The 13,074-nt window shown below is 36.5% G+C and overlaps 1 protein-coding gene across 1 annotated transcript; it reads left to right on the forward strand.

Annotated features, from left to right (window-relative positions):
• Positions 1–270: 270 nt before the first annotated feature.
• LOC122032309 (zinc finger MYM-type protein 1-like) lies at positions 271–8,282 on the forward strand. The gene is made up of 5 exons (XM_042591620.1): positions 271–586; positions 6,728–6,858; positions 6,919–7,258; positions 7,367–7,716; positions 7,860–8,282. The coding sequence occupies exons 1-5, from the start codon at positions 271–273 to the stop codon at positions 8,280–8,282; spliced, it is 1,560 nt and encodes a 519-aa protein (XP_042447554.1).
• The last annotated feature ends 4,792 nt before the right edge of the window (positions 8,283–13,074 follow it).

Genomic DNA, 13,074 nt, shown 5'->3' on the forward strand with positions numbered 1-13,074 from the left:
TGATAACCACATAATTATTTCTTCATTCATCTTGTACCTCATGTTCTAAAATATTCATCATTATTGTCTGCATCTTCTGGGAAAAATAGACTCATTAATGAGGATTTAGTGTAGGTCCAATATGAAGACGGATGAGGAAATGACGTCAATGTGGAATAACCTTGAAGATAGACAAAGTTGACTATTGAAGCCAAAACTGAGAGGATGTTGACGACTAAGACCGAGACAAGGGTGATGTTGGGATCTAAGACTGAAGTATAAAAGATGTCAATGACTGAGACCGAGACATGGACGATGCTAGGGAAGACGTCTGGATCTGAGGCAGAGGCAGGTGAGATATTGGAAACTGAGGCTGAGATATGGAGGATGCTGGGGGAGATGTCTGGATCTGAGGCTACGGCAGGTGAGATGTCAATAGATGAGGCCAAGACATGGAGGATGCCGAGGGAGATGTCTAGATATGAGGCTGAGGCAGGGGAGATGTCAACAGCTGAGGTCGAGACATGGAGGATGTCGAGGGAGATGTCTGGATATGAGGCTGAGGCAAGGGAGATGTCGGTAATGAGGATGGGATATGGAGGATGTCGTGAAGATGTCTGAATCTGAGGCTAAAGTAGAGGAGATGTTAGCAGCCGAGGTCGAGACATAGAGGATGTTGAGGGAGACGTCTAGATCTAAGGCTAAGTATGTTAAAGCCTTGCTTTGGATAATAAATTGAGGGAGATCCCTCAACATCCTCCATTTCAAAGCATCGTGGGAGTTATTGGATAATAAATTGTCAACCAATGTATCAGAATAGATAACTTCCCTATTTTTCTTGATAACAAACATGTTATCAAAATAGACAGAATATCTATTCTTTAATAGTTTAGAAACCGAAATCAGGTTCTTTCTAAACTTAGTACATAAAGACAATTTCTGAAAATCCATATTCTATTCCTATCAGAGGATAAACATCTCCCACTGCAACAGCTGGTACTTTTGCAGTAGTGCCCATGTAGACGATGTTTTCCTTTTCATATAGTTGTCGGGTTTCCTGGAACCCCTGCAATGAATTACAGACATGATCAGTGGCTCCCATATCTACACACCAGGTACCGGTAGATAACTCCACTAAACATGTATCAACTAATGAATAAAATACACCTATATTGTTCTTAGTTCTAAGAGGACAGTCTACCTTAATGTCCAAATCCTATTTCCAATCAATTATAATTGGGACCACTAAGTCTATCCTAAAGTATATCAGCTAGGGATTGACCATTATCCTAAGAATCACAAAAATATTTGGTTAAGACCAACTCCTTAAAAATCCCCATGAATTTTGTATGCCACGTTAGTGTGGACGTATACAAATTCAAAGAGGAAATTTTATCATTTAATTTTATTATCTCGTCAACCTTACTTTATGATTTAATAAAATTAATAGTTGGTCTATCTTTAATCAAATATTTGGTCAAGACTCTAAATTTAAAATAATATTGATTCCTCTAACAATACTATTTAAATTTACCAACACCTCAAAACACCGTGAATTTTGCATGCCACGTTAGTGTGGACGTATACAAAATCAACATTTGTAAGAGGAGGGTTTTACCCATTAACTATCTTGTCAACGTAACTTTATGACAAATAAAATTATCTCAAACACCGTTAATTTTGTATGCCACGTTAGTGTGGACGTATACAAAATCAATCATTTGTAAGAGGGGTTTTAACCCTTTAATTTTATTATCTTGTCAACCTAGTTTTATGACAAATTAATAGTTGGTTTCATTTGGTCACACAAATAATAGCAGTGACTTCGATGGGGAGGATACTATTAGATGTGTCTAAGTGTATACCATTACTTGACACTAAGTCCATTAATAAGATTATGCCCCTTCCGTTGGGGAAGATCGCACGCTCTTAATTAACTTCCTATAGTCATCCAAAAATGGAAGTCTGTTCTAGTGATCTGCAAACAAGCTCATCTGTTATGGAGGAAGGCACTCAGAGCCAACGCGCAAGCTTGTTTGCATCACTTACAAACCAGTAATGGAGACCATGGGATTTACTTAAAAATCCCTCTCCCACTTAGTTATTTATTAATGAGGAATTTTAACTATGCTAGCCTACTAAACTTGTAAACTAACATGCACACACAGCACAATATAAAAGCAATAAATAGAAAATCTAATTTTCAACTATTATGGCTTTTATCTCTAGTTGTCCTCCGTGTGTTGTCATCCCAAGATGCTGCCATATTTGGCCACCGCCACCGGGTCTAGCTGTCGCCTCTATCTTGCTCCTAGTTCCGCTACGCCTCTGGTCCTTAGAAGATTCCACGCTTTGCAAGATTCGATCCACGACATAAATAGAATTTTACATTTTGATCCTATATTCCATAAAAGGAATGTACATATATCTAGATCAAAAATAAAATCCTAATAAAACTAAATACAGCTCCTGCTGTATTTTAATACAATCATGCACACACATATAAATGCCCTTGACATGTCCAAGGGTCCAATCACACACATAATAATTAAAAGCCATAATAGTTGGATCCTGCATCCACAAAGTTAGCATATCCTACTATTAACCTGCCTAAATTATGTATGACATGTGCATAATTAACCTAATACCAAATACACAGAGTCAAAACCCTAGCTCTGATACCAATTGTTGGTTGCTACTCGGAAAGCCTAGAGGTTCCACTGTACAAAAATTTTGTACAAAAGTCTGAACCTTTTCCTAGCTACCATGTGTTCTTTTAAATTAAATTTTGGATCGCCTGCGGAACTTAACACGTTTGATCCAAAACTTAATCTATTTGTTCTTTTAGGTTTTGACTTGAATCTCCTGTAGAACTTAACACGTTCGACCCAAATCACCTTAAGTTATTAATTCCATTAAATATTAATTTCCATAATCGGTTCCCAGTACTGACGTGGCGAGGCACATGGCCTTCTTGGATATGGGAGCAACCACCACCGACTAGACAAAACCTTTTATAGAAATCTAATATTTAATTTCCTAAAATAACTTTAGGTTAACCGAAAAGAACAATCAAATCACAAGGAAAAATAAAACAAAAGAACACAACTTCGAAAAAACATATTCGAAATACTAGAACGTAAGCCTCTTGTATTTGGTATTATTTCAATAATAACTAGTATGATGCGGAAAAGGAAAAACTACTAGTTATACCTTCTAGAAAGACCTCTTGATTTTCTACCGTATTCCTCTTCTAATCTCGGACGTTGTGTGGGCAACGATCTTCCGAGATGAGAAACCACCAACCACCTTCTTCTCCTCCAAGCTAGGTTCGGCCACAATAAGGAAGCTTCACCAAGGAAGAACATCAAAACACCAACCAAGCTCCAAGAGATGCTAGCTTTCTCTCCTTCTTCTTCTTCTTCTCCAAGTAGTATCCGGCCACCACGAGAGCTCCAAGGGGAGAGAGAGGTTCGACCACCACAAGAGGAAGAGAGGGAGAGGATGATGATGGCCGGCCACACCAAGGAACAAAAGAGGGAGAGAAATAATTGAGGTTCACCTCATGAAGGCACCCCCATCCCTTCTTTTATATTCCTTGGCCTAGGCAAATTATGAAATTTAATTACAATAAAATTTCCTTAATTTCCTTGACATGATTTAATTGAGAAAAATAAAATAAAATTTCCCAAATTAAACTATATTGGCCGGCCACCACATGGAGAAATAAATTAGATAAGTTTTAATCAACAAATTAAAACTTCCTAATTTGTTTCCGGAAATAAAATTTCTCTTCAAAAATCTCTTCATGGTTAATAAAAAGAAATTTCTATAATTTTAATTTTAACAATATGTGAATAATTTTTAAAGAGAAAATAAAATATCTCACCAATCTACAAATAAGGAAAGAGATCTAATCTCTTTCTTTAATCTTTTGTAGATCTTTTACAAGAAAGATATTTTTAATTTTAATTCTCTTTAATTATATCTTCCACATAATAAAAATTAAAATTAAAATCCTTTTTAATTTAATATGGCCGGCCCCTCTAGCTTGGGTTCAAGCTAGGGCCGGCCACCTTAAACCATGCTTAGGCCGGCCCTAGCTTGATTCCAAGCTAGCTTGGCCGGCCCCCTTTAGGTGGGTATAGAAGGTGGGTATAGGTGGGTATAGTACTCTATAAATAAGAGGCTACGATAGGGACCGAGAGGAGGAATTGGTTTTGGTCTCCCGATAAAATTAAGCATCCAGTGTTCGCCCCGAACACACAACTTAAATTTATCAATAATAATTCATTCCACTAGAGAACTATTATTGAACTACCGCACCAATCCCAAATTATATTTTTGGGCTCCTTCTTATTATGAGTGTGTTAGTCTCCCTGTGTTTAAGATATCGAATGTCCACTAATTAAGTGAGTTACTGACAACTCATTTAATTAATATCTTAATCCAAGAGTAGTACCACTCAACCTTATCATCATGTCGGACTAAGTCCACCTGCAGGGTTTAACATGACAATCCTTATGAGCTCCTCTTGAGGACATTATCAACCTAGTATCTCTAGGACACAGTTTCCTTCTATAATCAACAACACACACTATAAGTGATATCATTTCCCAACTTATCGGGCTTATTGATTCATCGAACTAAATCTCACCCATTGATAAATTAAAGAAATAAATATCAAATATATGTGCTTATTATTATATTAGGATTAAGAGCACACACATCCATAATAACTGAGGTCTTTGTTTCTTTATAAAGTCAGTATAAAAGAAACGACCTCTAATGGTCCTACTCAATACACTCTTAGTGTACTAGTGTAATTATATAGTTAAGATAAACTAACACCTAATTACACTACGACCTTCCAATGGTTTGTTCCTTTCCATCATGGTCGTAAGCTACTGTTTATAATTTATAAGGTACTGATAACATAATCTTCTGTGTGTGACACCACACACCATGTTATCTACAATATAAATTAATTGAACAAATACATTTATCACAAATGTAGACATTTGACCAATGTGATTCTTATTTCTAGATAAATGTTTTATACCAAAAGCTAGGCTTTTAGTATACATCCTAACAATTATGTGGTTCTCAAATCTGGCTCATAGATGCCCTCTTTCAAACAAATGGCGCTTATGAAAAGGCAGCCAACCAGGGGCATAGTCAAGGCCAGGGGTGGATGTACCGGGGGGGCGGCATCGGCGGTCGCCCCCCCTTGCCGGCAGACCAAAAAAAAAAAATCGGGGTGCTTCACAGTGGCGTAGAAAAAATTGCAATCGCAGTAGCCAGCAGGAGACGGAGAAAATGAAGAGACGAAGAAGAACAATTCATTTTGTTAATTGTGGACCACGTGTCCACTTTGACAGAACACGTGTCCACTTTGACAGAACACGTGTCCACTTTGTCATATTTGCATTCCATATATAATTTATATAAATGTTTATTTTTATATTTGTTTAATTATTTTTATCTCTCCTCTGTTTGTTTTGTTTCCGCCGCCGCTCACAAAACCTTTAGGCTTTAACCTTGTGATCTTGGTCTTGCCCTTTGTTTCTTCTTTCTGCCGAGCACCGACCAAAACGGCAAAGTCGGAAAGTCCTGCACCAAAGGCTTTTTTTTCCTCTCTTCCGAGTTTCGAGTGCTAATCAAAGCGGCAAAGCCCAAAGGTGAAGCCTTCAGCCTTCAGGTAAGTGGATTTTATTTTATTTTATACTTGAATTTTATTTTATTTTTTAATAATTGTTTGATTATTTCTTGATTACCATGTATGATACAATTAATAATTTAAAATTTTAATTGTTTAAATGTTTAGTTGCTTTTTATCACCTCTCTTGTTAAATTGTTCACATTACTTTATGTTGATAGTTTTTTCCCATACATTATAATTTGTAGAAAATGTTGAAATATTTTGCAAAGAGACCTAGGAGTTCAATTGAATCGTCTAGTGTTCCGGATGAAGAGTCTACTCCTGCACCACAACCACCACCACCTCCTCCTCCTCCACAAATTTTATTTGAAAATATTGAAAATTTGAGTAGTGAAGTAGAAATTATTGCTAATCCAGGTTTACGAAAATTGATTGAAGAGTATGATGTTGGTGCTAGAGATCGTATTAGAAAAGAATATGTTGCTATGGGCCCTTGTCAACCTCGAGGCCATAATTTTCCAAGAAAAAAAATGGGTAAAGACAATAGATGTTTCAGAGAGGTTTGGTTTAAAGACCGTGATTGGTTGGAGTATAGTGTTTCAAAGGATGCAACCTTTTGTTTCTGGTGTTATCTTTTTAGACTTAGTAATATAGGGTTTGGAGGAGATGATGTGTTTACGAGATCTGGTTTCATAAATTGGAAAAAAGCAATTAAAAAATTCAATGAGCATGTAGGTGGAGTTGGTAGTGCGCACAATGAGGCAAGAATATAGTTTGAGGGTTTCAAGAATCAAAGATAAAGTGTGGAGTATTCATTTTCATCGGGGAAACATGAGCTTGAAGTTGCTTATCGCAAACGCTTGACTTCCATTTTAAAAGTAATTCGATTTTTGTTGTTACAAGGATTGCCTTTTCAGGGACATGATGAGTCTTCGACATCATCCAATAGAGGAAATTTTTTAGAATTGCTCAAATGGTATAGTTCAGAGTGTCCAGAAGTTGCGGCAGTTGTTGGAATGAATGCACCTAGAAATAATCAAATGATTGCCCCAAAAATTCAAAAGTAATTGGTGAATGCTTGTGCAGTTGAGACCACAAATGCTATTCTAGCTGATCTTGGAGATAGGTGGTTCACTTTACTACTTGATGAGGCTCGTGACTGTTCAGTGAAAGAGCAAATGGCAGTTGTTATTAGATATGTGAATAAGCATGGAGAGGTGATTGAATGATTTACGGCTGTAGTTCATGTTGCAACAACTACAGCTGCTTGTTTGAAGGAGGCAATCGACTCTTTATTTGCTAAGTATGGTTTATCAGTGGCGAGATTGAGGGGTCAAGGATATGATGGTGCTTCAAATATGTCTGGAGAATTTAATGGCTTAAAGTCACTGATAATGAAAGAAAATCCGTATGTATTGTATGTTCATTGTTTTGCTCATCAACTCCAGCTAGTGGTTGTAGCTGTTGCTCAAGCAAATCAATATGTTTGTGATTTCATGTGGATTGTTGGTTCGATTGTGAACACATCTGCATCATCTTGCAAAAGGGCCGACAAACTTCGACAACTTGAACATGACAGAAAAGTTAAACTTCTTGAAAGAGGAGAGATTAGTTCTGGTAGAGGACTAAACCAAGAAACTAGTCTAGCTAGACCTGGAGATACATGATGGGGGTCTCATCATTCAACTTTATGTCGTATTGAACAAATGTGGCCATCTGTTATAGAGGTTCTTCAAAATTTGATTGATGATGGTGATCGTTCTTCTAAGGATTTAAGTAGAACTTTGGTTGAAAGAATGGAGATGTATGAATTTGTGTTTATTCTACTATTGATGAAACGTATATTGGCAATCACAAATCATTTGTCAACCGTTCTACAAGAGAAAGATCAAAATATTGTGAATGCGATGCGTTTGATCAATAATGTGAAATGCAAATTGCAAAAGTTGAGAGATTCTGGATGGGATATTTTACTTGAGGATGTGAAGAAGTTTTGTAACACTCATTCCATTGAAATAATTAATATGACAGATAACATCAACAGCCGTAGTCGTTTGAAGAGAGATGGAAAAAATGTTAATTTTTATCACTACTACCATGTTGAAATCTTTTGTGAGGTAACTTCATAATTCTTTTTTTGTTTATCGTCAATTAAATTCTTTTAAACATTAACATATTTATTAATTTTTACTTTTGTTGTTTGATTTTTAAATTGTAGGTTATCGATATTATTCTACAGGAAATGGATAGTCATTTCTCTGAAACAACTACAGATTTGTTGATTTATATGTCATGTCTTGATCCTAGGAACTCATTCTCTAGATTTGATGTACAGAAGTTAGTGCGTCTGACTCATTTTTATGAGGATGATTTTTCTTGGAATGAGCGTATGTTGGTTGAACAAGAGCTTGAAACATATATTGATGACGTCAGATCAGATGAACGGTTTGAAGACATTTCAGATTTAGGAGCTCTTGCAAAGAAAATGATTGAAACAATGAAGAATCGTGTGTTTCCTTTGGTTTATCGGATGATTGAGCTAGCCTTACTTCTTCCAGTTGCTACTGCAACTGTTGAAAGAGTGTTTTCGGCAATGAATATTGTCAAAACAGATTTGCGAAACAGGATTGGAGATGAATGAATGAATGATAGTTTGGTAGTATATATCGAGAAAGATGTTTTTAATACTGTCGACAATGAGCCAATTTTACAGCGTTTTCAGAACATGGAGTCTCGAAGAATGTAATTGTCATGTATTCGTTAGTAGACTGCTTTAATATTTTAATATTATTGTACTAGTTTCTTTTCATGATATTGTACCTTTTTCTCCTGTATGCAAGTTATTTAAAATTTTTTTTAATTACATAGAAGTTATTAACTGTTCAAAAAAAATTCGCCGCGCTTAGATCGCGGCCGCCCCTCCATGATTGAATTCCTGGATCCGCCACTGGTCAAGGCTCAATATTTCCTAGGGCTGACCGTCGAGACACCGACTATAACTAATACAATGAATTAATTAATTTAAAAATTATGTAGATAAAATAAAAAACCATGTGAATATTAGTTTTTTGAAAAAATATAATAAAATTATTTAATATTTAATACATTCAAAAATATGGAGTAAAAATACTATTAAAGTTGTGATCATCGATTCTTTTTAGAATTAAGTAATCTTATAATTAAACTCATTAATTATTATATCGTTATCAATTCTTTCAACTAACTCCCACTCAATGTAGTTAATCTGCCAAAAACTTTTCTTCTATCTTATTATGAAAAATTGTTTAATAATTTAATAGTTGAAACTTGTTGTTGTTGTAGACGAATCATTCTACCAATTAAATAAATATAATAGATTCAATATATGAGTAAATGATATAATTATAATTCCAAATATCACAACCAATGGATTATTTTTCTAAAATTCGCAACAATAAATTTTTAGGTTAAAAATCCAAATTTGAAACTTCTATAAATATCATCGCCCAATATTATCACAACTCAAATAATCATAATTAAATATTCGACATAATTTTAAAGTTATCAAATTTTACCTAAAGCCACATAATTTTAGAACCTATAACAATAAACAATATTAGTGTGATATATGAGTCAAAAACCGAACTAAATCAAATGGATATTTATATCTTTTTTTTTAAATCAAATGGATAAAATTCTCACTTGATGTAGCCAACAAATTGACCAATACAAGTTGGAATAGAGCTTTAAAACTCTCAAGATCGCAACTAAATTGAGCGGGCAAAATTGCTAACAATAAGTAGCTTGAAAAACCCAAACCAAGGATATAACATCGAGTTGAAAACTCCTAAAAATGAAGCAAAATTGATTTTGATCGGAGTAAGGTGGTCATGTAGTGGTTTTGCCTAAATTGCTACTGGAAATTCAAAGGGAAGTGACTGTCACAGTCGAGTTTTGTTGAGGGATGACTCATATTTGGATAAAGGTTAATATGAGGGATGTTATGAAAGAAAAATCTGTTAAGATTTTTCTTAATAAAATTCTGTTAAGATTTTATATAACAGAATTTTGTTGTGATTTTTCATAACAAAATTTTGTTACAATTTTATCGGGTCTGGGGTTTAGCATTATTTATAGAGATTATTGTAAGCGTATTGTATAACAACAAACACAAGAATCATTAGATGCGATTCTCTTGTATAGAGAGAATTCTAATAAAACTTCGATCATTTTTGTGGAGTAGGCACGTCGCCGAACCACGGTAACTCTTCTTCTTTCTTTTCTTCTTCTCCTTCCTTGTGTTTGCTCTTCTTTTGTGCGTCTTTGTCTTGTTGCTCCGCACGATCTCTTTTCTCTCTTTCTTTTCTTCTGCGGTTTAGAGGTTAAGAGGTGCTGCCCCCTTCTTTGCACAACAATTGGTATCAGAGCTACAGGTTTTTAGCGGATTTCTTCAACATGTCGGGGACAACTTCTGCGAAGTTTGATATGGTGAAGTTTGACAGAACCGGAAACTTTGGATTATGGCAGAGATGGGTCAAGGACTTGTTGGTGCAACAAGGCATGACAAAGGCGCTAGGAGAAAGAAAACTGGAAAGTATAGAGAGATCAGATTGGGAAGAACTTCAGGCGAAGGCAGTAGCAATAATCAGGCTTTGTCTTACAGATGACGTGATGTACCATGTCATGGACGAGGAGTCACCAGTGGTAGTTTGGCAAAAGCTGGAAAGCCGGTACATGTCAAAGTCATGGACAAACAAGCTGTATCTCAAGCAGAAATTATTCAGGCTGAAGATGATAGAAGGAACCGATCTGAGCCAGCACATCAACGTATTCAACCAGATTGTAAATGATCTGAAGTGGGTTGATGTGAAGATTGAAGATGAAGATAAGATGCTGATGTTGTTGAATTCTCTACCTTCATCTCCTACATACGAGAATTTGGCTACTACTTTAATGTGGGTTAAAGAAACTCTCAAATTGGAGGAGATCATAGGTGCGTTGCTAGGTTTTCACCAAAGGAAGAAAACAAGCGATGAATTTTTTCATGGAGAAGGACTTGTGGTAAATAGTAACCAAGAGCGTGGTAGGAGCAAATCTCGACATGGATTGGGTAACAACAACAAGGCTCGTTCTAAATCGAGAAGGAAGAAGGTGATCACGTGCTACAAATGTGGAGGCAAAGGTCATATCAAGAGAGATTGTCCAGAGATAAAGAAATATGTTGCAGAGAATAAAGGTAGTTCAGCAAAGTCTGCAAACATAGTTGAAGAAGAAAATTTAGAGAGCTGTGATGGAGATATGCTATCAGTTATGTCAAGTTCAGAGCAGCTGACAGATGCATGGATCTTAGACTCTGTATGTTCATATCATATGACTCCAAACAATGAGTGGTTTGACACCTATAGGATAGTGGATTCTGGTGCAGTGTTGATGGGAAACGATGCGTCATGTAAAGTTATCGGCATAGGGAACATCAGAATCAAGATGTTTGATGGTGTGATCAGAACTTTGTGTGATGTCAGATATATACCAGAGCCAAGGAAGAACTTGATCTCACTAGGCACACTGGATGATATTGGATGTAATTACAAATTAGTGAGCGAGGTGATGAAGGTCAGCAAGGGAGATCTGACGATAATGAAAGGACAAAAGGTAGCAGGAAATATCTACAAGTTGATAGGGACTACAGTTGTAGGTGGAGCCGCCTCAGTGGAGTCTGAATCAGATAGTATTGTCTTGTGGCATATGCGGCTAGGGCATATGGGTGAACATGGGATGCTAGAACTTCACAAGAGAGATTTGTTGAAGGGTGTCAAGATGTGTAAGCTTGAATTTTGCAAATTCTGTGTTCCTGGGAAACAGAGCAAAGTGCAATTCAAGACGACAGCAAACATGACAAAGGGGATTCTGGACTACGTACATATGAATTTCTAGGGACTAGCTAGTGTAGCAACACGTGGAGGGCACTTGTATTTTGTGAGTTTTACTGATGATTTCTCACGAAAGGTCTGGGCATACTTTATGCGTCACAAGTCAGAAACTTTTACAAAGTTTAAATTGCGAAAAACTGAAGTGGAGAACCAGACTAGAAGGAAGATCAAATGTCTTAGGTCAGACAATGGAACTGAGTACACAGATTCAAATTTTTAAGAATTTTGTGAGCAGCATGGGATAATGAGGTATTTCTCGATTTGCAAGACACCTCAGCAGAACGGGGTAGCGAAAAGATTGAACAGGACAATCATTGAGAAAGCAAGATGTCTCAAGCTAAATGCAGAGCTTGCAAAGAATTTCTGGGCGGAAGCGGTTAACATGGCATGTTATCTCATTAATAGATCACCAAGGGCAGCACTAGAAGGTAAAGTATCAGAAGAAGTATGGACAGGGAAACAAGTAGATTACTCTCATCTTCGAGTTTTTGGATGTCCAGCCTATATGCACATATCTAGTGAGGAAAGATCAAAGCTGGATGCGAAGTCAAAGCAGTACATTTTTCTGGGGTATCAAAAAGGAGTTAAAGACTTCAAGCTTTGGGATCTTAAGGCAAACAAGGTGGTGATCAACAGAAATGTGGTGTTTGATGAGAAAATTATGTTACAGCGTACTCAGGAAGAAGGAAAAGAAATACCACAAAGGAACATGGAGAAAGATATTGTGTAGGTGGAGATAGAGACTCATGACTCTGATGATTCTAGCTCAGAGCACACGGAGCATCGCACTATAGCTAGTGGTAGAATGAGATGAGTCGTAAAACCATCCACTAGATACGGATTCGAAGACTTGGTATCTTATGCGCTTATCCTAGTAGCGGAGACCCTACATTTTTTCAGGAGGCGATACACAGTTCTGAGAAGGACAGGTGGACGGGTGCTATAGCAGAGGAGATGGAGTTGTTGCATAAGAACCAAACGTGGGATCTAGTGGAACTTCCTGAAGGAGAGAAAGCTATAGGGTGCAAGTGGATATTCAAGAAGAAAGAAGCAATACCAGAGGGAGAAGAAGTGAAATTTAAGGCTCGGTTGGTAGCAAAGGGGTATTCATAGAGAAAGGGGATTGACTATGAAGAAATTTTCTCTCCGGTAGTAAGACATACGTCAATTAGAGCGGTGTTGACTTTAGTGGGACATCACGATTTACATCTTGAGCAAATAGATGTGAAGACGACATTTCTTCATGGATATTTGGAGGAGCAGATTTTTATGTCACAACCTGAGGGATTTAGTCAACCCAGACAAGAGCGATTGATTTACAAATTGAAGAAATCGCTCTATGGATTGAAACAATCTCCTAGGCAATGGTACAAATGTTTTGATTCATATATGATTCAAAACAGATATAGGAGATGTGAGTATGATTGCTGCATATATGTGAAGAGTATTGAAAATGAATCACTGATTTTCTTACTACTATACGTAGATGACATGCTCATTGTTGTGAAGAAGATGAAAGAGGTT

Source organism: Zingiber officinale, chromosome 1B (assembly GCF_018446385.1).
Source record: "Zingiber officinale cultivar Zhangliang chromosome 1B, Zo_v1.1, whole genome shotgun sequence".
Classification (NCBI taxonomy): domain Eukaryota; kingdom Viridiplantae; phylum Streptophyta; class Magnoliopsida; order Zingiberales; family Zingiberaceae; genus Zingiber; species Zingiber officinale.

Bases quoted from the DNA above. Each gene is read 5' to 3' on its own strand.
- LOC122032309 (XM_042591620.1), top strand. From the start codon at position 271: ATGACTGAGACCGAGACATGGACGATGCTAGGGAAGACGTCTGGATCT. The intron at 587-6,727 runs GTGAAGATGTCT...ATGCTTGTGCAG, and splicing joins GATGGGATATGGAGGATGTC to TTGAGACCACAAATGCTATT. The intron at 7,259-7,366 runs GTAGAGGACTAA...CATCTGTTATAG, and splicing joins AAGAGGAGAGATTAGTTCTG to AGGTTCTTCAAAATTTGATT.